This window comes from Denticeps clupeoides, chromosome 15, assembly GCF_900700375.1.
Source record: "Denticeps clupeoides chromosome 15, fDenClu1.1, whole genome shotgun sequence".
Classification (NCBI taxonomy): Eukaryota; Metazoa; Chordata; class Actinopteri; order Clupeiformes; family Denticipitidae; genus Denticeps; species Denticeps clupeoides.
The window spans coordinates 5,387,347-5,414,103 of record NC_041721.1 but is presented as its reverse complement, the minus strand read 5'-3'; the positions used below and the strand labels follow the sequence as shown (position 1 = coordinate 5,414,103).

At 45.1% G+C, this 26,757-nt stretch overlaps 1 protein-coding gene across 10 annotated transcripts in view; it reads right to left on the bottom strand.

The window, feature by feature from the left end:
• The window catches only part of grip1 (glutamate receptor interacting protein 1), a 239,009-nt gene that overhangs the window by 68,556 nt on the left and 143,696 nt on the right, over positions 1 to 26,757 (bottom strand). Inside the window, exon 1 of one of the 10 annotated variants that reach the window (XM_028954021.1) lies at positions 17,922 to 18,202. The exons of the other annotated variants lie outside the window; for them this stretch is intronic. Coding sequence (XP_028809854.1) covers positions 17,922 to 17,976 — 55 coding nt within the window. The 5' untranslated portion in view covers positions 17,977 to 18,202. Of the gene's footprint in view, positions 1 to 17,921; positions 18,203 to 26,757 lie in introns of those variants that run through there. 10 annotated transcript variants of the gene reach the window in all.

Genomic DNA, 26,757 nt, shown 5'->3' with positions numbered 1-26,757 from the left:
ATCCCTCTTAGTGCTGCTTGACCTCTCCAGCTGATCCAGAACACTGCGACACTCCCAACAACTTGGTTTCAACCTTCCCGCAATTCTCCCACCCCACCCCACCGCTACGTTCCCTCCGCTGGCTTCCTGCAAATTTAAAATACAGAGCCAAGGAAGGGTCAGCACCGTCCTACCTGAGATGTCTCATCATTCCTCGCTCTGCACCTTGACCTCCCTGATCCTCCGGCACTGCTCACCACCATCTCTCAAGGTACTAGGATAGCGTTCATCTAGACTCTTCCGAGAGTACGTGGTGGAATGAACTCAAACTAAAGCTAAAAACCTTCCTTTTTACTTAGATTTAAAAGGTCTCTTACATATATTTTTAAAGAAATTGTTTGGATTCAGAGTTATTAAGATAACGATATTTACAGATCGGGTCCTAGTGAACCAAATGAGGGAATGTCTGATGATGGACATTTTAAACTGCTTCGGAGAGGTGTTGTATGTGTAAATCTAAAGAAGACTCCTGGTTACAAAACTCAGAACTTCAACCAAAAGAGGCTGAGAGAGCGTTTGAGTCACCAAATCATATATATATATATATATATATATATATATATATATATAAAAAAGTCCTTTGCAGGAATAATTAAAGTACCATTAATTGAGTGTGTGTGTGTGTGTGTGTATATATATATATATATATATATATATGAGTGTGTGTGTGTGTGTGTATATATATATATACATATATGCAGCCCTATTAAAATATTCATAGTAACTGTTATTTTCTAACTGCTTCTATTCATTTTAACAAACCAGATTACCGCAAAGCTCACAGGTTCAAACCTCACTTGCTCCCACTTGCATCCTGTGCACGATGCTGGGCAAGGCATCATCTAAAAGCAATGTCAGTAATTAAATGTAATTCTTCTGGAAAAGGGATAGAAAAACAGTAGCCTATCTGCACCCGTACTCGTAGCAACCCAAACAATTAATGGTTATTGCTGTATGGGCTGAACTGGTTCCTACCATACAGCCATAATTACCACGTGTTGCACAATATAGCAAATCAATAGAACGATCTGTCAAAAAGTCCTTTGCAGGAATAATTGAAGTACCATTAATTGAGTTGCCGCTCAGCTTTCCCGCTGTGTTCAGATGCTTTAATATTATACCATTATTAGTACATACGCTGACAGGGAGGGGTTTTATCCGAGAAAATGATGCTGGTGATTAGCACACTAATAACATTATTATACGTTATTTTATGAGGCTAATTTGTGAACAGGACATTGTGACAGATTAGACATGCCGAGTTTGATGAACAGGTCGTCTTTAACAGTAAAGATTGGCCGATCACACACACAATGCTCGATTAAGCTGCACGTCAAACCATTCTGTCATCAAGATAAACACACCACAGTGCATCTCACTCAAACACCATTTCCCAGTTGTCATATATAAATGTGTATTATCCATATTGTATACTTCATGGCCATATGTGGCATTTGAATGATAAATGAATATTTGCTGGGGAACAGAGAGAATAAAAGTACTTCCACTGACATCACAGTGAGGCACAAAGACGGTGGGAGCTGTAACCCTGCAGCTGCCTAGATAAAAGCTGCGCACTATGTGTGTGTGTGTGTGTGTGTGTGTGTAGTGAATGACGGATCCCTTATTTTTACTCATGAGCTCAGACTGTTTTATAACACACACACACACACACACACACACAGAGAGAGACCCGGGCTCTCTGGCAGCTTCTTTCTGCGTGTGCGTGTGTCGGGGTGGTGAGGCGAACCTCACTGGGATTAAAAGCGGCTAAATTTTCATCTTTTTTTTTTTTAGGTCGGGCTGTGTGTCAGTCCCAAAGCAGGACGCTTCACTGCGGCGGAAAAATATAATGATGAGTCACTCCACACACTCTAATATCCATAACAACTCTATATCTGAAGCATTTTCAAAACCAGCGGGTCGGAAAAGGAAGACAGAATTATGAAGGAAAGATGTGTATTCGTGACTCATTAATCTCAGTCTTCAGACCCGTGACCCCAATCAATCAGAAACGAACGCTAATAAAGTCCCGTGATTGAGCCATACATCATCAATTCTTTACATGATACTGTGTTATTTTATAATGCGTCTGATTGGCTGGATCACATCACACCTGCATCTTGTGCATTAAAATTCTTTATTACTGCAAAAAGGTCTACTTTGTGAAATTAACATTCAATTTTCAGCCACTGGCCCCTTTTTTCCTTTATATGTAAAGTTCCTTCATATGTAATAAATACAAGGACTGGTCGCCCCCAGGCATGTCCTAGGAGTGTTAAAGGGTTAAACGACCTCCTAAAATATCGTAAAGTCAACTGAAGATGACACGGCTTGTTGCTTCATTAAATTACTGCGCTATTAAGGCTGTAGCAAGCGAATAAACGATTACAGGCGAGTGAACGCAGGCTTTACGAATGCCTATGGAAAATATTGAGAGCCAATGAGACACTTCGAATACTGGGATACTCCCACAACAAACACTCATCCGTATCCACCCCCCCTTGGGCGAAAAACAGCGGCGCATCAGCAATGAATCTGGGACAGAAAGTGTGTTACACGTAGCGCATGTAGTTCCTGATGGAAAACAGAATGCGCACATGAACACCCCCATTAATCACATTAATCACCATCTCATAGCAGCTTCAGAAGGCAATCTGCAATGGCCCTACTTTACCTATATTTACATGATCACGCTAATCCTCGCCTTAATTGGAGCTGGAGGGCAGGCACTTCACAGGAGAAAAACAGGCAGGAAGCAGGCCACTGCCGCCCCTGCTGCTCGCGTTGCCTATATCAGGAAGTCTTTGTTATCAATAACGAAGCCATTTTAAGCCCAGAGGCTGAAGCGCTCTGCGTAGGATCCATTTCCTCCGCGGGAAACAGCACTCGGAGTGATGAGTGATATCCTGCCACGTGATTTCTCTCATTTCTCTCACAATGCATATACGCAACTGACAAGCCGATCAAATGCGGCGAAGAATGGACCACAAGGTGACCACCAGCAGTAAAGGAAGTAAACCCGACCTTGGACCTGCAGTTCATTTTATGAACTGGCTGATATCATTTTATATGAATTATTTGGATGAATACTTCATACCGATTCGCTGGTAGGTGTGCGTTAAAACGGCATTCGTCTGTGAAGCAGCAGTAATTAAAGTTATTTGTCAATATTTCATTGGTAAAAGGCAGGAAACACAATGCCCTGAGTGTAGTTATTGCGGTGAGGGATGCCAGACTGGTCCCAGCATCCATCCAGCCACACAGGCAACATGTAGTCCATTTAATCGTAGCGATTTATTAAATAAAATTCAATTTCTGTTGCAATTTTGCCCCCAAAAATCTTTTGAATCATAATCGGTCTGCACTCAAAACTATCAACTGGATGGCAAATTGAGTGCATTGTTATGTCCACTCATGCATTTTAACATTACGCATATTTGTTGCAATATGTGTAAATTAATTTTTTGCACCGTTGCCCAGTGGACTAAGAGTTGTTACGTGCCTTTTTGTAAAAAAAAAAAAAAAAAAAAAAAAAAAAAGGAAGAAGAACTTTTAGACAGAAGTGCTAGAGTAGCATATTAAAGAAAACCCAGAACCAACCCTCAGGTCTGTATTTAGCTGCAGAATGAAATCACTGATGGTCCCTTCAGGGGAAAAGGCTTTTCAGACAGCGGGTACACACTGTCCACTCAGCCCGCTGACATCACTCGAGATCCAGAGTGCTCTCTCTCTCTCTCTCTCTCTCTCTCTCACACACACACACACACACACACACACAATGCATAAGTGGTGCATGAAACTTTAAAGAAAGAGCAAGTGCACCCTGCATTAGAGCAAGCTTTTGGAATAAAGCCTGGCCTGCACTGACCACAATCACACCAGTATCCTATTAATGACTGGACTGATCAATATGAAGTACAGCTTTAAAAAAATGAAGATGAATTGCAATGAAATTCTGAATCAAAGCAGAAAAAGGAAAGAAGATTTAAGATAAACCAACTCTGCCACATTTAACTTGTCAGTTTGAAGGCGCGGTGGTTAGCATCGTGGCCTCGTACCTGCAAGGTTGTGAGTTTGAAATCTCAGTCCAGAGCTTGTGCGTGCGGAGGTTGCATGCTCTCCCTGTGTTCTCTGGGTTCTCAGGTTTCCTCCCACCATCCAAAGGCATGCATTCTATGTGCACTGATGTTTTTGAATTGTTCGTGAGAGTGAGTGCATTTGTGTGCAGCTTGCGCTGGGCTGCCCAGTGTCCCTGGCCTTGATTAACCGTGACCTTGTTTAGGATTATGCATTTATGGAAAATAAGCGAGTGAAAGAAATTGGTATTGACGGGTCTTTATCATAAGAAACTCTCTGTTAGACAGAAGCACATTAGTGCAACTTGACTCGTTCTCTGCTTCTATCAGAGGCTCCACAGTAAGTATGTACATACGAGAACATGACGTCCTTGAGTTCATGAAAAAGAGGAGAAAAAAAAGCGGCTTTAACAGAAGGCAGCGGGCTATTTCAGTGTGTGTAAACAGATCGATGCAACTCCTCATGCAGCTCCAAGGACAAGAGTCACCTATTTAAACCAGAAGAAGCTGCTGGAGGATGGACCTCGGTGAGGGACAATGCATCGGCAGTCACGCCCGACATGTTCCCAAAACGTTCCCTGAGCGTGACTGTTGCTGTCTGGAACGTTAATTGCTTCGAGAAGCATGGTTTCCAGATGGACCCATCAGACCTGTGACCAGCTGTTGTTTGGAACCGTGCACCTTCTCACGTCGGTCCATCCTTCCTGACGGTTCCCTGGACAGCACAGATTCCTGGAGGTCTGATAATACCGCCGCTTAAATATTTCATTCCTAAAAAGCACACAGCTAGAAGCCAAAGCACAACTGAGGCCCGTCCCTGTTTTTGGACGTACTGTAGAACGTCCGGCTGAGAAACGCTGGCCAGCAGACACGCACGCGGTACGGACGCCGCGAGTCCATGCGTGCTGAGCGGCCGTACGGTGAATAGGGCAGACCTGCTGATGCAGCCTCGCATGCCGCCTGCATTTGTAGGTCGCAACACACCCAGCCCCCGCCTCGTCGGCAGCAATTTACCGAGCATGAGAACATCAGACAGGGAGCGCGCTCATTTAGGGGGCGCTTCTCAACGTGGCATCCCTCCCTCTGTCTCTCTTTCCCTTGAGTGTTACGGACGTCTCCGGAGAGACAGCAGAGACCTTCAGCGTTACCTCTGAGATCCCGTAAAAAAAAACAAAAAAAAAAACGGGCCAATCGTCAAATTCTGGACCCTGCTGAAATTCATGAGACGTTCTTGATTAATGTGATGCTTTGACCTTGGAGCAAATGAAAGCGATCCAAGGCTTCTGAAGGAGACCTTCATTACTAATGCAGCCACACCGAACCCCTCAAAATTCTGGTGTGGAGTTCTGATTCCCCAGACACTTAATTGAACAATTAGTGCTGCTAATTGGCCAGAGCCTGCTTGAGCTTCCCCTCTATCTTCCACCACAGCCTGGCCGCCTGCCCTGGAAACGATCTCTCATTCCGAGATCTGCAGAATAACATTATCCGGCGTCTCATGCATGGAGATGCAATTTAAATGTATTTCATAGTAGGCCTGGGACTGAATGTCCCACTCACTGAGAGACACAAAAAATGGATTATTATAGAAAATTAGCAGCATTTTTAAAGAATGAAATACGAATACGCAGTATGAAGTGTCATATAATGAAGCACCAATAGATAAAGCATGTTGAGGACAGACCTAAATATAAATATATGAGTTTCATATTCACAACATGAGTAATATGATGCTGATTTAATTTATTAATTATGGAGGAAATCATCAGTATTGGAATCTGTCATATCAACCAACTAAATGAATTCATGGAACTGAGGGTGAGGTCCTTACAAGATTCATTTCAGCTACTGCTGTGGCCATCCTGATGCCTGAATATGCATCTGTGTGGTTTTACTTTTCTACCACCTCTGGCAGAAAAAAAAAAAACATTTTCACATCTATTGGTGTTAGTAGCCCAGGGGGTTGGCTATAAAGTCACAGGTTCAAACCCCACTTACCACCATTGTCCCCCTGAGCAAGACACTTCACCCTGAGTGTCTCAGGGGGGACTGTCCCTGTCACTACTGGTTGTAAGGCGCTCTGGATAATGTAATGTTGTCGGGTTTCTCTATTGTCTGGAAACACATCCTGATGACTCTGGTGGAAATGACATTCAGCGAAGTTAAACGTAAAATAAATAAATAACAGCAAACCTCTGCACATTATTCTAAATGACAGAAAATCAGCAAATGAAGCTTTCTGTCATGCACACTAATCAATGGTTGTCATTAATTTGAGTGTGGAGAACAACCAGTTCACTGCTATTTGCGGCGACTATTCGGTGAGGCTCTTCAAAACACCTTCACCCTCCGCATCCTGACAGGTGGATGGATGTTAGAGAGCAGGCGTTCGGCTGTCAATCACATGAGAGAGAAAAAAAAAAAAACGTCTAAAAAGGAAACACACCTGAGTGGCAGAAGGGATGATTTGGTGCCGTTCCTTTATTTCTGAACATGGGTATTAGGATCAATCAAATCCAAAATGGCCATAACAAAATCAAAGTTTGATATATTAGTGTGTGTGTGTGTGGTGCCAAAGCTGTTGGTACAGCAGCCGCAAACAGTAGTAGCAGAAGTGAGCGAGAAACGGCAAATATGATGACATATAAACACATTCAGACTAATACAACCCAACGGAGGCTCAAGAGGCATGGACATTGTTGATAAAAGTGAATTCTGTATGTTGAAGATATGTTGGCTATTTAAAGTCTGACAAGAAGCAGAGAAGCGCGCACTGCACACCGTGTCTAAAGAATGCTCCTAAAAGTCCGGTGATACCACGAATCTTTTTCACCATCTGATGCCGTGCCATCCCTTGAAGCACGCTCAATGTAAAACTTTGCAGTCTCAGACCCATGCATGGACCCTAAAGCAACCAGCGTGATACCTGCGCTCCAGCAACAGACTATAGTTCCGACTTTCGCCAGCGCCACGCCTTACGACAAAAACACGAAGATGCACAGAGATGCTGAAAATGCAACAGCAGGTTTTATTGCAAAGGACATGAGCACTGCCACTGAGCACTGTGGAAAACGGTGGATTTATACGACTTATTAATGTAATTGACTCACGTTACCAACTCCCTGGCTGTAAACATCTCTCAGACGGCAATTCCCGAGCTACAATTTGTGTCCTTCTTCGCTGCTACATTGGATTTGTGGTCAAGTCTCACATCTGAGCCAAGTTTGAGTCTGCCCAACTTATGGACAATGATTGGAATTTTCATAGAAGCAAATGTCTTCAAACTGCCTACTTTCCAGAAGACCATAGAGGCGAAGTTATTGCCTAAGGACTGACTTAAGGACTGACTTGCATCCTGGGGACTGAGCGAAGACAAACAAGTCTGCATCACAACTGACGGTGGAACAAATACAGTGAAGGTCACACCAATAAACAAGGGGACACGACTGCAGTGCTTTGGGCACCTGCTTCATTCAGCTATTGGTATGTTAATCAGTTTAATTGTATTTCCAGATTACATTATTAACAAAAATAATAGGATCCTCAACTGGACACTTAAACTGTTCAGATCGATAACAAAAATTATTTAAAAAAAACGTACTATATTGATTTGAGTGATTTTCATTCATTTATTTTTAACTTAAACTTTCGTTTTTTTTAGCTTTATCTTTCCTCAGAAATCATAAATCAGTTAGATTTAACGGATCTATTTACCACTTGGCTCCTACCTGGCAGGACATGGCTCCATCCATGGACTCCTCATCATGGATTGATAAAAGAAATTCTGGTCAGAACCGTTTAGTTTGTTATATATTTATTTAAATATTTTTCATTTATCGCACTTCTGACAAAATAAAAAAATTATATATATATTTTTTTAGATAGATCAGTGAGAGTAAAAAGGTGGTATGACAGTGATTTGCTTTATATCATACTAAACATACTACTACTAAACATACTACTTTATATCGACTAAAATATATAAAAATATCGGATATGTGTGTGTGTGTGTGTGTGTGTGTTTGATTCACAAGGTTAAATGTACATGTAGGGATAGGTATGGACTTAGGAAAGTATGGTTAATTGTACTGTTAATTGTTCTACTGTGTCCTCAAAAAGTCCTGTGTGTGTTACATGCAAGGAGCGCATATCATTAATATGCATTGTGGGTAAATTTGCCCTCCACCATCAAACACTCTACCCATTTCGGTGCTGAATGGAGGCCCTGTTTTCTGAGCGCAGTGTTTCTACTGTGGCGTAGTTTGTGTGTGTGTGTGTGTGTGTGTGTGTATAATCAGCATTATATGTGAATGACACTGGCTGACAGAGGATGAGAGTGAGGAGTTGGAGGAGGAAATCAAAAGGGGAGATGAAGTCTTCGTCCTCTCCAATACGAAGGATTGAAAATGACAGCGTCCCACCCCATCCGACACTGGGGAGAGTTTGTCTTTACTTCCCCCTCGGTTTCTGCCCGTGGGTCAGTGGATTGTTTGCGGGAAGCAGAAAGCCCCATGGAGTCTCTGGATTAGTTGGCACTGTGCTGCTTTTATTCTGGTTTCCTGGGGGAGTTTTTATTTATTTCCTTGTTTGCCGAGAGTAAACAACAAGGCGAGTGCTCTGGGCCGCCTGGCAGAGGGCAGGAGCATCGCTGCAGATGAGAGGGAGAAATCTGGAGGAGACGCGAGTTTCATCCGCTGCCAGTGTTTCAATTACGCTGCCTCTGAGGGAGTGGGGGCTCCTGGGACTCCGCGACTCTGTGCCATTTCCATGATGCCTCCATCTTAAAAAGTGGAGAAAGTGGACCAGGCTCTTAAGAACGGACGGCCAATGAGGTGCTGTGCAACAGTCACATGGCCAGTGTTAAATCTTTTAGCACTCAGGAGACGAAGTGGAAGGCCAAATCTTGAATCAGTCTCATTGGCATGTTGGTGTTGGTAGTGGGCGTGGCCATGTTTGTGACATACTATTTGTACAAGGGGTATCAGGAGTGTTAGAGAATGGAGGGAAATGGCTTTTTATCCCTTAAAAGCCATCTGCCGAGGCCTCCCGATAGTCATCGAGCGGAACTCTAAAATGCTACGTCACCTCGTAGCACTCCACTCTGCATACCATATGTCCTGCATTAATCTCATTGGACGTCCCAGGATGGGTTCCCCTTGCTGAGCCTCGGTTCCTCTCAAGTTTTTATCTCTTTTTCAGAGAGTTGGCTTGCTCTCTTGTGTTATTGTGCTGCTGTTCCATTGCTTTTCACTGTATAAATAAAAAATCGATTGAGGAGATGAGCTACACCTGGGGGCGTGTGACGATTCTTTATTTCTGTAAATCCTGCAAACATAAATGCAGTAAAATTTGCATAAATAAATTTTAGAAAAAACATAGCAGGGTATAAACTGTGCCACACACAAATAAAGTCAGACTGGCCCTTTAAGAGTCATTCTCATATTAGGAATCATCTGTAATTCACAAACTAATCTGAGGATTCCAAAGACTAATCCTCAGTGTTAGAAACACAGCAGTGTGATGCGTTTTTGTGTGTGTGTGTGTGTGTGTGTGTGTGTGTGTGTAGATTGCCTTCAGATGGCAGTGTCTCCAATTGGGTGTGATATTTCTGTGCAATTATCTTAATCCAACACGACATCTTCCTGTTCCCCACTCAGCACACGCATCCTTCTGACGCACTCTCATCCCTCTCACGGGCGCGGAGATCTCGGCTCTGAGGACCTCTGCAGGAGGCCCAGCCCTCTGGGGGGGGCGGCACGGCGAGTTTGGGGGATCTAATTGGGTTTGATGAGGCACTAAAAATGTCCCTCATATCTCCGGCAGCATCATCACACACCCCTAACCTTTTCCAAGTCTCGGGCTGGCCCGGCTCCTGATGAATCGATCCCCTGAAAAGGGTACAGCCAGGCACCACAGGGAGTCACCGCCATTGTAAAGAAAAATAGAGATGGGGGGGGGGGAAACCAAGCAGGGAAGGAAGCGGGGGGGGGAAAATGCCGATTTTCCTTTTCTATCGCGTTCGGGCGAATTTCTCCAAAGCGAGGGATGTTGATGGGAAACATAATGGACTCTATTACCGAAACGGCCTCAGTGCTTTGATCGGCTGAAACGGAAGATCGCCTCTGACGTCTGGCGCAGCGTAGGCTCCCACAGGGGAGCAGCAGCACGTCGCCGCAGATCCCCGCGTCTATGCCCGACTTGCGCGCCGAGCGCTTGGGAGTCGAGAAAAAACCAAATACGTTCAGAACAAAAATACAGTAGCTGTCTTTGTAAAGCTTAAAAATACTCGCGGTTGTGTGTTGTCTCTGCTGTCAGTACTGCTGTTCCGACAAAGAAGTGACTTTGGCGAATTCACGTCCACGTGCGCATTGCAGTTCCTTTTTCACTTCAACTCATATAAGCCAAATGGACATTCGGCACACACAGTCCGGGCAGGTAAAAGGTGGTAGGGTGGTAGAAGCCTAGTGGGTAACACACTCGCCTATGAACCAGAAGACCCGGGTTCAAATCCCACTTACTACCATTGTGTCCCTGAGCAAGACACTTAACCCTAAATTGCTCCAGGGAGACTATCCCTGTAACTACTGATTGTAAGTCGCTCTGGATAAGGGCGTCTGATAAATGCTGTAAATGTAAATGTAAAAAATGTCTCATTTACTGATAAAAAAAAAAGACTTGCTGGTTTTATTTTCTCCGAATATAATTCATTACAATCAATAGGGGTGCGTATTGGCAAGGACTTCACGATACGATACGTATCACGATACATGGGTCGTGATACGATTATATCGTGATATATTGTGATACTGTACATATTGCGATATTCTAGAGTTCACTGAAAATGTAAAAACCAGAGGTGATATACAAGATGCTGTGTATAATCAATGTGGATCACATTAAATTAATAATTTGATGATCAATATTTGATGTCCCTGTATCTATACAATATCACCATGTAAAATATTGCAATATATTGCTGTATCGATAGTTTCAATCACCTCTAATAATCAAAGTTGCCTCGTACCGTACCATAACTTACCATAGCAGTTATACTATTTTCACATTCTGCTAAAAACACTGCAACATGTATTATCAACATTTCATAATATAGCGCAGATTATGATCAACCCCGTGCACCATTTACTCATTTCACTGGCCAGTTTCCCTCCTTACTCCCTCCTCTTTAAATCCGGCATCATGACCATGGTGGGATTGAGCTTCCCGAGCAGAGACTGAGGGATGGAGCTGTAACGCCGGGATAAAGTGCAGGGCGCTGCGGGATCAGATCCTCCAGCAGATGAAATGAATTGGATGAGGATGTGGGCTGGAGAAGACTGATCTCAGATCAGTTCCCAGGCTCAGAATGGCCGTGACGACGGTATAAATGAGCTCATGCAGTCCTGGTCCTTTTACCCCAAAATACTGCATCCCCACACCCCCACAAATGGCCCAGCGCATCTATCTGAATGTTAGGTTCAGCAGCAGCAGCAGGTGCTGCTTTTCTCCCGCTGGACTGTTTGCTGATGTGGTGGGCAGGGTGGGCGCTTGGTAAACAGCAGTTGCGCTGTGGCGCCGGGGTCGTTCTGCGGGGTAAGCTGTCCGAGAATAAAAAATGGAAATGACGGACATCCTCATCAAAGCGCAAAGCCATTAGAGGAGCCATTACTGCAGCAGGTACTGCAGAATCCACACACACACACACACCAGTTCACCTGAACAATGTCAAACACACACACACAGGGTCCCACACGGCAAAGAAAAACACATTAATTTCACAACCGGTCTCTCTTTAACACACACACACGGGTAAAAACGCATTTCCCACACATGTTCTCTGTACACAAAAAGAGGAAAACCATGTATCTGTCCAAGATACACACAACTACAAAATTCTCTCTCTCTCTCTCACACACACACACACACACAGAGACCAGATTTATTTCCTCTCTTGCCCACACTCACACATTTGCTCACTCTGCAGCACCTGAAACCTGACTGGAATAGATAAGAGCTCGACCTGAGCAAAGTTCTGCCTCATTCCCACTTGCTCTATCACACATACCCACACACACACACACACACACAACCCGCCTGAGAGGAAAACACACACCTCGCACACAACGCAAAGACACCGCAGCAGATGTGGCGGCAAATCGATGGCCGGTGTCGGCCGAAATAAAAACTATTGCCCGTGTTAACGGCGCCGGGCACCGCCCTGCCCTCCGCCCGTCGGAATAAGGGCCCCAGCGGCGGACATCCCCCACCTGAAGGCATGCCTGGCGGGCCACGGAGAAGTGAAGGCCATGGCGTGCTGAAATCTCAAATTTCTCACACGTAGACTCCGTTCGACCGCTCCGTAACAGGCGAACGTTTCGCGTTTTTAAAGCAGACGGCTCCTTGTGATCGACTGTAGTCGACAACATTTTGTTTTTATTGGGGCATTCCTTTACGCAAACGGAATAATGTAAAGAATGACGGCAGACGATCACAATATTACGAGTCAGGGGACAGGCCGTGCAACCAACACAGCTCTTGCGCCCCTGCTGGTGGGCTGCAGTAATATTTCTACCACCACCCATCCCCATGGGTTCCAATGACATAATTTTCTAAGTAACTTTCTTCTATCTAGTTGTAGTCTAGTTCTTTTGTTCTCTGCAGAGATCATTTAAAACATTTATGTACTACAACTGGGAATAAAAATGAGGAACTGATAATTCAAGAAGCAGAAAAGCATGATGTTATTAACATGCTTGCAAGAGGAATAGCACAAGGAGATGTGACATGGTAATGGCTAGGGGTGTGCAAAAAAAAAATCGATTCACAAAGGGAATCGTGATTTTATCTCTACCGATTCAAAATCGATTCACACAGGATACAAAAATCGATTCATATTTCCCATTTTGTAACGGCGCGAGTTTAATTGTTTTAGGAGTTTGAGGATCCTATAGATGGCGCTATGCTGGTTTCTGCTCAGATAGTAATCCTTGGTGTGAATAAGTAGAAAGTGGGCGTGGAACTTTACAACCAAATATAGCAGCTCTTATTTGGTTTTATTAACGTTGTTTAATTTAAGTTGAAGGTTTGCAACAGTCTAGATTTTTGTAATGTGACTTCGACTATTATCTCAGGGCTGTATTTCGTACAGCTGTCGTACAGCGTCCACGGTGCGAGTTAATGAAGAGACTGAAGAAGAAACTGTGGGTGTCCCAGACTGAACCTCAGCACCCCTGATAGTGAGATGCGCAACCAGAGGTCAATATCTATTTAGGATTCAATTATCTTTGCTAAGTTTCCCTTTTTCCCCCCGTCCCATTTCAAGTTAATTTCCGACTCGTTTGCCACTTTGATTGAGTTTAGTCTGGATGCTGACGGGAATCTGTTGCCCCGTACGCCCGTGACGGCCGGCTCGAGTGGGGCGGATAAAGGCGCCGCTGTTAGCCCCCTATTAGTGCGTGTGAGAAACACAATCGCTGATGTTATCACAGCGATTTCCATCCATTACCGTGGACTCACTGCCAGCCTGGATTCAGATAATCTCCCTCATTAACCCAGCAGAGAGCTCTCACGTTCACATCAAACAATAACGCGAGAGAGAGAGAGAGAGAGAGAGAGAGAGAGAGAGAGTGGGGGATCACACCTATCACGAGGAACACACATCTGAATGGATTAGCAATCCGCTGCAAGAACACACAGATGTTTCCTGCCGGTGGACGTATCAATCGGCACACAGCTATTCATACACACACACACGTAGAGAACTAGCATGCCACAAATACAACACAATAAAAGGCTTACCATGTTGCACAATGCATTCATATTCATTGAGGGAGCAGTGACAACGCGCTCATGGACATAAGTCCTGAGGGACACACCTGCAGAGATGTTGCCATTAATAATGCATGGGAAACTCTTGCTTATTGTCTGTGGAAGTATGGAATCATTGAGTGCAGTATTTCCAAATGTCACACAGATATATTAATACAAGCAATATTTTATCACAAGGAATTGCACGAGCAGCCAGCGTCCCGGCCGTGTCAACGTTCAGCAAATGAGCAACAGAATGTAGTGGTAGCGCCCCCGCTGGTTGGCTGCAGCCCATGTATTTCAATGACAAAATTGCTTCTGTCCTTTCTAACGTCACATATAACTGTGCTTCCATCTACAGGGTGAAATTCGATTTTCCATATTCTATTTACTGTACCATTCTATTATACTGTAATAAATTGATGATTATAATTGGGAATTATGTGATTATTTTTTTCCGGCTGGGTCTACCAAACTCTCATCTCTATAACACAAACTCCATATTGGAGTACATGGGACTATATATATAAATATTTTTATGTTAATGTTGGTTATGATGGAGACACTCAGATACAAAAGTAATTTCTACTGGTTTTTCAGCATTATATAATTATATACAAATTGGCTAGTAATTCCAATTTTGGAATACTCACACATTGCATTATTATTATATTTTTTTTTTGCCTAATGATTTTTTTATTAATGTTTTATGGAATCTTTGGAAGATCTGCGCCGGGTCTGTTTTATTGTTATTATTATTTTATTATTTCAGTGGCCGGCGGGAACTGTGAAAAATGACAACTTCCTTTGACACCACTAATGTGTTTTTACTTGCCAGAGTCGAGGCCACATGCTACATGTCCCAGTGATTGAACTGTACGTTTACAGCTCCCTCTTACCACCGCACTGTAATTTTTGAGGTTGCCCCGTCAGGAACCTGACTTTGTAGGGTGCTTCAGGTCCTTCCTTTCCTGGCCTGCACCTGACATGTTTACTTGAACCTGCTAAGTGTACAAGGTGACAAATCTGATACCCTTCTATTCTGTCCAAGAAATGGAGGCTTCCCAACCGAACGCATCCACACAACTGACAGTACCGGTTCAGATCAAGATGATCCTCTTGGCAACTGCTTAAGCGATCTGTTGTTATGAGCAACACTGCCCCAATTCAGGTCACCACACCACATTTCATTAACCAGGTGACCACAAGGTCGAAAGTTCAAACCTCCCTTAACCCTGGGTGGTCTGTAAGTGGCAGCTAAATGACAAAGGAAAAGGAAAAATCGCAAAAAATGCTCCATTGGCCCTGGAGGAATGGTTTGATTCTGAGATCGTTGCGGGCTGGTGATACCAAATATTTCTTGACTTGATCCTGAATCACTCATATGTGAACCTCGGACAACATTCAGGCTTCTGCAGGCTTCTCAGGCTGAAACCTCATTTGATTGGACCATATTGCCCTTAAACAGGATTCTGTTGTGAATGCAACATCATCATCCGGCAGCACAGGTCACCAAAGGACCTTCAGCCTATCTGAAACCAGCTTCTTCAGATACAGGAATCAACCATCATGCAAATGGATGGTGCTTTTAAACAGACACAAGATCCATAGTACATAGAGGTGTGAACCTTCACTGGTCTCACGATTCGATTCGATTACGATTTGCAGTGCCTCGATATCGATGCATCGCGATGCATCCCAGCCATTTTCTACATGGTCACATGATGTTAAGGTCTCGTGCGCCTGTGTGGACTCTCTGATTAGCTCCAGAGCAGAAAAACTTGTTACATCCGCACTCACCTTGTAACGGTTATATATACTGGTGGTTCTCCTTTAATTGCACACGGCACTATGTTGTGGGCGGAGTTATTCGTCTGCCCCGGTCCTGATGCAGATCGACATCTCCACCAAGCAGAGGAACCGAGGTCCTTGTATTATTTCATTTTGTATTACATAAAAGCAGTAATATTTGGTACGTGTAATGTCCAAAATACGTGCAGTTTAAAACTCTTACCCGGAGTGGCGCTGTTCCCAGATCAGGCTGAAATTGAATTCCACGTCATCATGATATTATTGATTATGTTCTGCACTGCATCGATGCAAAATCGTCCAAGTCTGCATCGCGATGCATCGATTATAAGATTAATTTCAACACCCCTACGATGCAATATCGCCCACGTCTGCATCGCGATGCATCGATTATACGATTAATTTCAACACCCCTAATAGTACAATAGTGAGATTGGCACTTTTTAGGACAATTCATGCAAATACTTCTGGTTTTAAAAGCTCACTTGAGTGTCCTCTACTAAGGCTGAGCACACGGGAGGTTTCCATTTTCTGCACTTCATGACTTCAAAAGGTTCGTACAGCACAAATGGGTTTTGATTTTTTAATGCATTCTAATATACAGGGCAGATTCTTTTAGGCATTATGTCAACATGAGATTGTCATGGGACTTTATAACCCATGCAACGTCGCAGAAAGTGGGTCAGAATATTTCAGCAAATTGGCTGTAACGCAGTTTGAAGATGAGAGATCTAATGACAGCCCTGCATTAACGGCAACGTCCCGCTGCCTCATTAAGTGATCGGTACCGCCACAGATGAGTTTTCTGGGCGTCGGGCAGGTAGTCGGGTATTGAGTTTTCGTTAGCGCAGTAATTGACGCTGCGCTCTCAGCATTGTGGCTTCAGTAATGAACTCCCGAGAAATGCTTTTGAAATAATTAGGGGCCCCGAGGTCCGTGCGGAGGTTAATAGAGTCCTGGCCACATGAGAACAAAAGAGAAAACAGTGGGATCTACAGTGCATTAGGAATGGCGTTAAGTGTAAAACACACCCAGCATGGGTTCACGAAGTAAAACAGCCGTTATGATAAGGAATATATTCCGAGGTGATGATGGATGGTGCATGGGCATGGAATAAAACACGTGCAGGTACTGGGTGTTCTCTGAGTCGCGCCATAACTCCTCCTATTGCTCATTCACACACACATACACACACATGCAATAAGGCAGCACTCTCCGGCTCCATCACTGCAGGCTGCCGTGCCTGTCTCCGAATCCAGGTTAACATATGCATACGCTGGCATCTGGATGTTGACTTGAGATATTGAGGTCAAGTTCTATCCCGCGCTGTGATCTTGAGGAGCGCCGCCTGCCTTCAAAGGCCTTCACTTTCAACTGATGCCAAGTAGAACTGCTTCAAAGATGAGAATGTACAGAAATCATTTATGCATGTTGCTGACAGTAGCAAGGGGAAATAAACAGATAGATTATATATTTGGTTGGTTGGTAGATGATTTTCAGTTTAAAGTTCCCCCGAATATCTATGGTGTTTTCTTATCCCCTCCACTCCTGGGTCGGAACACAGACGTCAGAAACCTGCCATCGGATGGACCGTGTGGTGCCGCGGGGACCCGAGGACTCAAGGCACGTCCAGGGCCAGTGACGTGAACAAATCCGCCTGGAATGATTAACGGGAGCAGTCAAGGCGGTGAATCGCAGGTCGGGCGGTGTTGCCAGATACCGCGAATGGAAAAAAAAAATCGAAGCACGGATATAATAACCGTCCTAAAAACACATACACGAATATATTTATACATACGCGTGGAACATGAGTCACATTTAGCCCGTTGCCTGTCTGTCTAGCAGCGTGCGAGAATAAGCAGACAAATAAATAAATAAATAAACAAGTGGCCGACGATACTAAAACGGCCCGAATTTACGCGCATTTCGTGAACTTGGCAACACGGCGCTTCGGTCTCATAAATATTCACACGACGCTCGCTGGGGGCAACCGGACGCACTTTGAGGACTTCGAACCCCCCGCTCCTCTCCTCTCCTCTCCTCCCGGACCAGCGCAGCCCGTCCGGAGGAGAAAATGTCAGCAGTTTTCACATCCCACAAACACACACACTAACGCACGCACACACACACACACACACACATACACACACATACAGCGACGAGCGGAGAGGTAGAGACGGTGCGCGGTACCTTTGTTCACCCTCCGCAGTATCTGGCAGCGGCATTTGAAGGAGACCGCTATCATGCTGCGCTCGGCTCTCCGGGCGGCGCGTCGAGGCGAAGGTCTGCGCGCTGGCGATCCGGACGGCCGTGGCACATGACGCGCCGCGTCCCGCCGGAGGACGTCGCGACTTTTAACTCCCCCTCTCTCGCTCCCCTCCCAGCCCGACGGAGATCCGGGATGCCGTGTGTCCCCCTCTGGCCGCGGACCCGGTTACCTGCGCGCAAATCGCCGTCTTTAACGCGCGCGGGGTTCTCGCCGGCGCCGTGTTGCCAGATCTTGACGCAAGGGGGGGGTGCGAAAAAAAAGCCCGAGACAATTCCCCGCCTGGCCAAACGAGTCCAGATTCGCTGATACTAATCCAAAAGGTCCCACACAACAGTCATCCTTTTTTTTTTTTTTTTTTTTAAAGTAAACTTAGTTTTTACGAGCATTTGTTTTTTTTTTTTATCGCGTTAATATTTCTACAGCGGCAGAAAGTCTGCGTGGAAACGGCGGTACTGGCAACCTCGTCGTGATGCGACGGTGATGCTGCTTTCATAAAAGTATTTTCGAGAATCACGACTGGCCTCGTTGACCAGTCCACACGTTCCGCGTTCGCAGCGGCCAGGCGCACAATTCCGAGCCGCTTTTTATCCATTTGCGGGCCACGGGGCGTTTTGGCGACACCCTAATTTGTCATACATTGTCACTTATCTTCTCTCATCCTAGCGCGGTCCTAAAGATAAGACAATATTAGATTATCATTGATTAGCCCCACAAGTGGGATACATATTTCCCACGTAATAACACATTTATAAAATTTATAACAATTTTCCATGCAAAGAATCGACTACGAAAAAAAAAAAGTATGAAAAGGGAGAAACTAGTGTCATCTGTCAAGCTGCCCTAAAGACTCCAGAAAATGTGACATTTCTGGAATTTATGGAAGTTAACTTCATAACCCCTGCATAAGCCATGTGCAGGATTGTGTGTTTTGCTGTTGGATTGTTTTGTATGGCAGGATCTGACAACATGCCTTTCCTTATTGATTCGTGTTTTTTTTAAAGGCACATTTTAAACACACGCTGCACCAGTGATGGAGGGACGTGAAGCTCGAATCTCAGGGGGTTCTCCATGGCCAGGCCATTCACGGGCCAATCCTCTTGGTGCCAGATTTAGTTGCGCTAAGCCCCAAACCACAATGCATATTTGAAATGCAATAGGCGGGCATTTAGGTCAGTGACAAAGTCCCAATTTACCCACATCTGCCTGCCTTGCAGGGCTTCGGAATGAATACCGAACAGTAGCCTGATTGTATGTTCTATATACAGGGCTATACAAAGGTTTTGGGCACCAATATAAACCAGTGAAAACCAAACCACTGTGTACCTAAGATACCTAAGATCAATTTTGTTAACATAGCAACAAAAACAGACAAAATGCCAATCGATATTTGCATTAAATATTGATTTGTTGCAGAATTATGTGTGCTTGTAGGAGATCGTTTGACCTCTTCCAGCACATCTCTACATATTGGCATGGACATTAGTGACACTTGCACTCTTTAATCAGGATTATTTTTGTGTTTTACACTTTCTGATGGTCCCTTGCTGAACTACTTCAGAGTTAAGATAAAAACTTTAATTAGTTTCGCTACTGCCTAAAACAAAACTGCACATTACTGTATAATTAGATGGTACTGTGGTTCTGGGCATTTTAGGTTCACAATGCAATGTCTCACACCCCTCTTCCAAACAAACAGACACACACACACACACACACACACACACACACACACACACACACACAATATAACCAATTTGAATATATATCGCATATTGTGATGCATCATGCTAATTTTCATGCATAAATTACCAACTATTTGTAAAAAGTTCTCCTCAGTTTTTGCATAATTGACCATTATCCTCGCCGCCTACTTCACAATTAGTATTTAAAGTGCAAGAAATACAGAACCAAGAATGTTGTGGCTAAAAACGCAGCAGATCCAGTAAAGAGCGAATGTTCAGAAACTCGCCCCCACACACAGTGGGTCATATCGATGCTCCTCAGACATCCGCATCGCAGTGTGTGGAATCGGGTTCTCCTCGCAAGACAGACGCACATGCGCACAAGGTTAACACTCTGGCCGTCTCTCGCCGAGGGACACAGAGTCTGTCCGTCCGTCTACCTCCGCACCCGCCTGGCAGCCAGGAGCGGATGTGCATGCGCAGACACGTGGCCCTAATGCACGCAGGGGTGGAAAAGCCCAGGGCCAGACAGCGAGCTGGAATACATTGTGTAGGAAGTGGTGGCCCTAGCGGTAAAGGAATCAGAAGGTTGTCGGCTCGAATCCCGATCCGCCAAGGTGCCATTGAGGTGCCACTGAGCAAAGCACCGTCCCCACACACTGCTCCCCGGGCGCCTGTCATGGCTGCCCACTGCTCACCAAGGGTGATGGTTAAAAGCAGAGGACACGTTTTGTTGTGTCACCGTGTGCTGTGCTGCAGTGTCCAGCAAAATCCTTCTTTGGGGGAGAGTTTGAGCCTCATTTCCTGTTCTGGCATGACTAAAGCACGACGAACGAACAGTTAGATGTGTGTGTGTGTGTGTGCATGTGTGTTTGTGTCAAATTCTTTCACACTGAACAGAAAGGAGCGGCTGCTACCGTCCAAATTAGCACAGAGAGGAGGGATCCACCTCCGTCCATCCATCGATCAATCTGTCTATCCATCTGTTAATCGTTCCGCCAAACCTCCGCAATCCCCCCCGCATGGCGGAGCTGTGCAGTGGACGGATTTCGTGGTGTGTGTGTGTGTGTGTGTGTGTGTGTCGAGGGGGGGCCGGAAAGCAGCTGCTTTTGTCAGGGCAGCTATTTGCATATCGCCTGTGTACCTGCTTAATCAGTCTCTCTTGTAGCGAGATGGCGGGTGATGGGGGTGGGATGTAGAGCTGGGCGAGAGAGAGAGAGAGAGAGAGAGAGAGAGAGAGAGAGAGAGAGGAAGAGCGTTATCAGACCAACGCCACAGCAGCCGCCGCTGGCGCAGGAAAGATATGCTAATGGGCAGCAGTCAGCGATTTGGAGCTGCGCCGCTGCAGGCCGCTCGCCGTGCTTACAGCAGCCCCTGGTGGACGCAGAGGGGTACTTAAAATCAGCGCCTCACAGATTTACCTTTACAGCATTTACCAGACGGCCTTACCCAGAGAGCCTTAAAATCAGTAGTTTACCTGTACAGCATTTACCAGACGGCCTTACCCAGAGAGCCTTAAAATCAGTAGTTTACCTGTACAGCATTTACCAGACGGCCTTACCCAGAGCGCTTTAAAATCAGTAGTTACAGAGGGGAACTTTCTCACTGAGCATTTACAGATTTAAATTTACAGCATTTATTAGGACGGCCTTATCCAGAGAGCCTTAAAATCATTAGTTTCAGGGACAGTCCCCATGTAGACACTCGGGGTAGTAAGTGGGGTTGGTTCAGGGCGGAGTGTGCTAGATTCAGAACCGTATATGAACTGGAATATGCGCTATTGATTCAGTCTAATGGAGCCGAGCTGCGGCTCAGCTTCCGAGGTCTGATTATTACCAGCGCAGAGGGCGTTCGATAGCATCGTCATGACATGGATTTCTCGTTTTTTTTTTTCCTTCGCCATTTTGCTGAAAAGCCACTATCGCCTTCCCCACCAAATGAAATGACAAATCTGCATTTTAGCATGTAATTACTTCTCAACCGGGTGCCTAAATCCATATTTAAGCGTCCTCCTGCTATCCGTCCTCATCAGGAGCCAGGGAGAGAAACGGGGAGTTCATTTAAATTCACGCGCTAACGAAGCAGCGGTGTCTGGGGTCGCAACAGTACAGCACACACACACACACACGTGTGTAGCTCTACTCTGCACTACTGCCACAGTGAGGTGGTCGAGGGAGAAAGATCACTAGTCTACAGTTGCGTTGGTCAGGAAGCTGCCCTGCAGTGATAATGCAGCATCTTCTGTGGCGCTGAGCTGGTGCCAACATGGACGACAGAGAGCTGGCAGCGACCCACCTGGCCACACACACACGCACGCACACAGACAAATCCATTTGATTAAAGACCACATTAAGGTACTTGGTCCTGTCCCCTTTTTCAACACAATCTTCTGCATGCCGCGGATTTTATGCCACCACAACAATCAATCAACAAAAGCATAATTTAGCACAACTATTAAAAAAAAAATACCATCAGGGGTGGGGTTTTTGTCATTTTTTATCTATTTGTTTGTTTCATTTCTGTTTCTTTCTTGTGTTACATTTGGTTAGGTGATATAATGGCGTAATTAAATGTATATTTACCTCTCTTTTGTGAATTACACATTTCCTTTTGCAACGAAATGTAAAAATCCCGATAATTCCCATAACATCCCAATAACATGTTTATAAAAATATACCATGCAAAGGAAATTTCATGCCAGCATGAAATGTGATCACCGTCCGGTCACGGCGGTCTGGCAAGAAGGGGGTGTGGCTGTAAAGAACAGACTGATCTGATCTAATCATTATATCCATCTAATCGCGTGTTAACAGGAAAGGAAGTGACTCCACCCGTCCGCATCCTCAGTTTCTCCACAGTGAAACTTTCTACCTATCTAGATCTAAATGGCAGCAATGCGTCACCTCGATCATTTCAGTCGTGTCTGTGTTGCAAGGTGGCATGAAATGTGCTGGAACCTCTGCTGCTGTGCACAAGCATGAAAGATCTTAAAAGAAAATCTCCTTCCATAACGGAGACGAGCACACAAAAAAAGATTAACACTTGAATGCAACGAGGTACAGAACTGACAAAGCTGCACCTACAGCTAATTTCCAGCACCCGCGCACAGAAGAGAACAAAAGGAGCTCCAACAATGGAACACAGCAAAGAAACAGGGCAGAATAATGGAAAACAGGGAGCCTCTTACAAGCATCGTTTTTCTGCCCAGTGCCATTTTACTTTGTTCTTCTGCTCTTGTTATTATATTGTTCCTTAAAAAAAAATCACTTGCATTAAAAAAAATCTGACTTGCATTTAATTTTCATTTTTTAATTCAAACCACAAATTCAAATTCAAATTCAAATTCAAATTTTATTTGTCACATACACCGTCATACACGGTATGATGTGCAGTGAAATGCTTTCTGCAACTGCTACAGACCACAGACCACCACAGGGTGGTCATAATAAATTGGCTCTTTTGCAATACGTTATATAAATTTGTGTACACACACACACACACACACACACAAAAAGATATGTGGGCTTGCTTTTGTCCTTAATTATCAACAAAAAAATGCCACTGAAGGGACATTTCTGTGACAGACTGAACTTTTTCACAGTAATAGCATGTGACAATAGTTCCCATCATCTGCTGTATATTTTCAGTCCTTCAACAAGACAAGTGATCAGGAGTATCGACGTTTCAGTACTGATCCACACGCCACCACCATCAGAGCGAACCTGGAGACTTTGTGTTGAGAGCCAGCAGAAGAGTGGCTCTTTTGGAACAATCCGTTTTTCCGGCCCTCTCTCAGCGCTCCTTCTTAATGTGTCTCTTCACAGCGACTTTGAAGTGAAACACTCTGGTCTGGCCTTTTCCGGGGACGCAGCACCGGGTTGCCACGACAACCACATCACTTGCAACAAAGCATCCCGGCACAGCATCGAGTCTGTCCCACTACAAAGATTAAATTCCAGCACACTAGAGAGGAGTCTCAGCCACCTTCTCAAATACGCCAGAGGCGTTTCATATAATTCCACACGTGGCGGATGGGAGCAACTTGCAGGTGGGACAGTTCTGCTCCACAATCTGCTCCAGGTGCCAGAATGTGGTTCACTACTGCTCTACCTGCTGAGACTCAAATGCACTTCCTCAAACACTTACAGTGACCATTATTCATACACACTCACCACACACCATGGCCTGCTTGTCACAATGCAATTCACCCCCTTGACCACCAGGTGGAGATGAGAAGAAGCTGACTTTGTGATATGTTCTGAAAGTGGTTGCCATAAACACGACTCTGATGTGAGCAGCCCTCAATCACAGCCTTTATTAAGCCTGAACCCTTAAACACACACATACCTTGCAGCAGACATTTACATTTACAGCGTTTGGCAGATGCTCTTAATCAGACCGACTTACATGAAACAGAAACGGAAGAGGTTTGGTGTTTTTAGGGGCAGTGGTGGCCTAGCGGTGAAGGAAGCGGCCCCATAATCAGAAGGTTGGTGCTGCCAAGGTGCCACTGAGCAAAGCACCGTCTGCTCCCCGGCCTGTCATGGCTGCCCACTGCTCACTAAGTGATGGTTAAAAGCAAAGGACACATTTCGTTGTGTCACTGTGTGCTGTGCTGCAGTGTTTCACAATGACAATCACTTCACTTTCACTACACTGCAAGATGTTTGATGGCAGAATTCGAAATCACATGTAAAAAAGTGAACTGCAAATGCAGTAGTTACGTTATCAGTTACGTTATGTGATCAAAAGTCCTGATCTAACACGACCCATCTAAACTGACCTAATCCGAACTTCCTGGCAATGTGTGTGTGATGAGGGTCAAACCCAATTAAACAGTCCATTGTTGACTGATCAATGGAGCTCTTGATGAGGTGGGGTGGCCTGCTGCAGATGGAGAGACAGAGTGAGCGAACGCGCAGAAATATCCTGCAGGGGGCGCCGTTTCTCTAACCTCGCCACAGATGCCACTGCAGCACGACTGCGCTTTGAACTGATCTGATTTCAGGTCTCCCGATCTAGTGCAAGAACAGCACTCCTCACATTCACACCACCTCCACGTACTCCAGCAGTCTGTGTGTGCGAGTATTTGTTAGTACAATATCATTATCATCAACAGCACAACTGGTGGAGAACGAAAGAGCATGCATGTGAGTATGGAAGTGGACTACAGGCTGACACATTAGTCGTGTTTGTCTGTGTGTAAATGCACACACACACACACACACACACTCACTCACTCATATAGGATTAAGCTCTCTATAGCAGGGTTGTAGTGGTGAGAATAAACCCGCTGGATGCAGTTGTCCGGTTCGGCCCTCTGGGATTGGCTGATAAGCACTTCCTGTGGGGAGAAGAATGGCTTCGCTGGGCACCGTGCAGTACGCTCTCGCCCTCGCCAACGCTGATCTTATTAAAGCAGCCCAGTTACTCAAGGCTGCACTAAATTACAGTAAACCGCACACACACACACACACACACACACACCCTTGCTCAGCAACAAACGCAGAGTAAAAAGCCAGTGTTTAAAAAGTACATTAACTATAGCACATCCTCTATGTGAGAGCGAAAGCTCTTCCCACCTGTCATGTTCTGGACAATTTAGGGTTCTCCAGTTCCGTGTTTTGTTTTTCGCTTTGTCTCGTGAGTCCCTGATCACCTTGGCTGTTCCCATCTGTCATTATTGGTATAAACGTATCCCTACTGTGTCCCGGCCTGATTTTATCCTGGTCTGATTCCCACGTGCAATGGAGCATGTCCGGAGTTCGTTGGAGCTTTACCGCAAACACACCGTGTGTCCAGTACTACGCTGTAGAGTAGATTAGATTTGATTACGGTCGCCAATGCCTCGATTATCGAGTGTTAGGGCCTTGTTCACATGGGCGTCTGAACCAGCCGTGTTTCTTGGGTTTGTGGTGTCGGGTGAGCGCAAAGTCAAGGCCGTTCAGCAACAGCGTTCGGGTGGCATCAAAGAAACACCTCACACAACGTTTTCTTGGTGTCAGCTTTTGTCGAATTCCCAACGAGCGCTAAACAGCGTCAAGCAAGCTCCAGTTAAACAGCAAACGAATGAAGCAACAAGACATAGCCAAAACACGTATGGTGTTCAGAGGGTGCTCATTTCGTGTGGACGAGGATTTATTCCTATCGTGAGCAGCGCTGTACTCAGATCAGGCACCGCAGTCACTAGCGGCACTACTTTTAGGGTGGTAGTAGCCTAGTGGGTAACACACTCGCCTATGAACCAGAAGACCCGGGTTCGAATCCCACTTACTACCATTGTGTCCCTGAGCAAGACACCTAACCCTGAGTTGCTCCAGGGGGGGGACTGTCCCTGTAACTACTGATCGTAAGTCGCTCTGGATAAGGGCGTCTGGTAAATGCTGTAAATGTAAATGTAAATGTACTTTTTAACTAGAGTTTTTATACCGCCGCCAGAAAATCACCAAGCAACGTCATTATGAAGTAATGAATTGTGTTCGGCGCTGCGTCGATGCAGAATCGTCCACGTCTGCATCACAATGCATCGATTATGAGATTCTTTACTAGACCCATACTACACTCTCAACAATCACATTCTCAACAATCCCCTGCTGTCCATATATTCACAGCAGTGAGCACTGATGGGCAAGGGTGAGTGATAAGTCACTTTTAGAGAATAATAAAAAGTAATTTTGTTACGTTAATAACTATATTTCTGTATTATTTCCCCTAAAAGAGTGTGACAAGTTTATAATCGGCAGAATGGAATAGGCCCAGAATTCCACCTTGACTGAAGAAAGTGAGAAAGTGAAGTGATTGTCATTGTGCTACACAGCACAGCACACAGTGACACAACGAAATGTGTCCTCTGCTTTTAACCATCACCCTTTTTGGGAGGAGTGTGTGGACGGTGCTTTGCTCAGTGGCACCTCAGTGGCACCGTGGCGCTTCGAACCGGCAACCTTCTGATTACGGGGCCGCTTCCTTAAACGCTAGGCCACCACTGCCCCGAACTGCTACCTTAAACTAATGTCAAATAAACAACTTTAACGTCACTGGGCTTTTTGCATGCTTTAGTGTAGCAAAATCATAC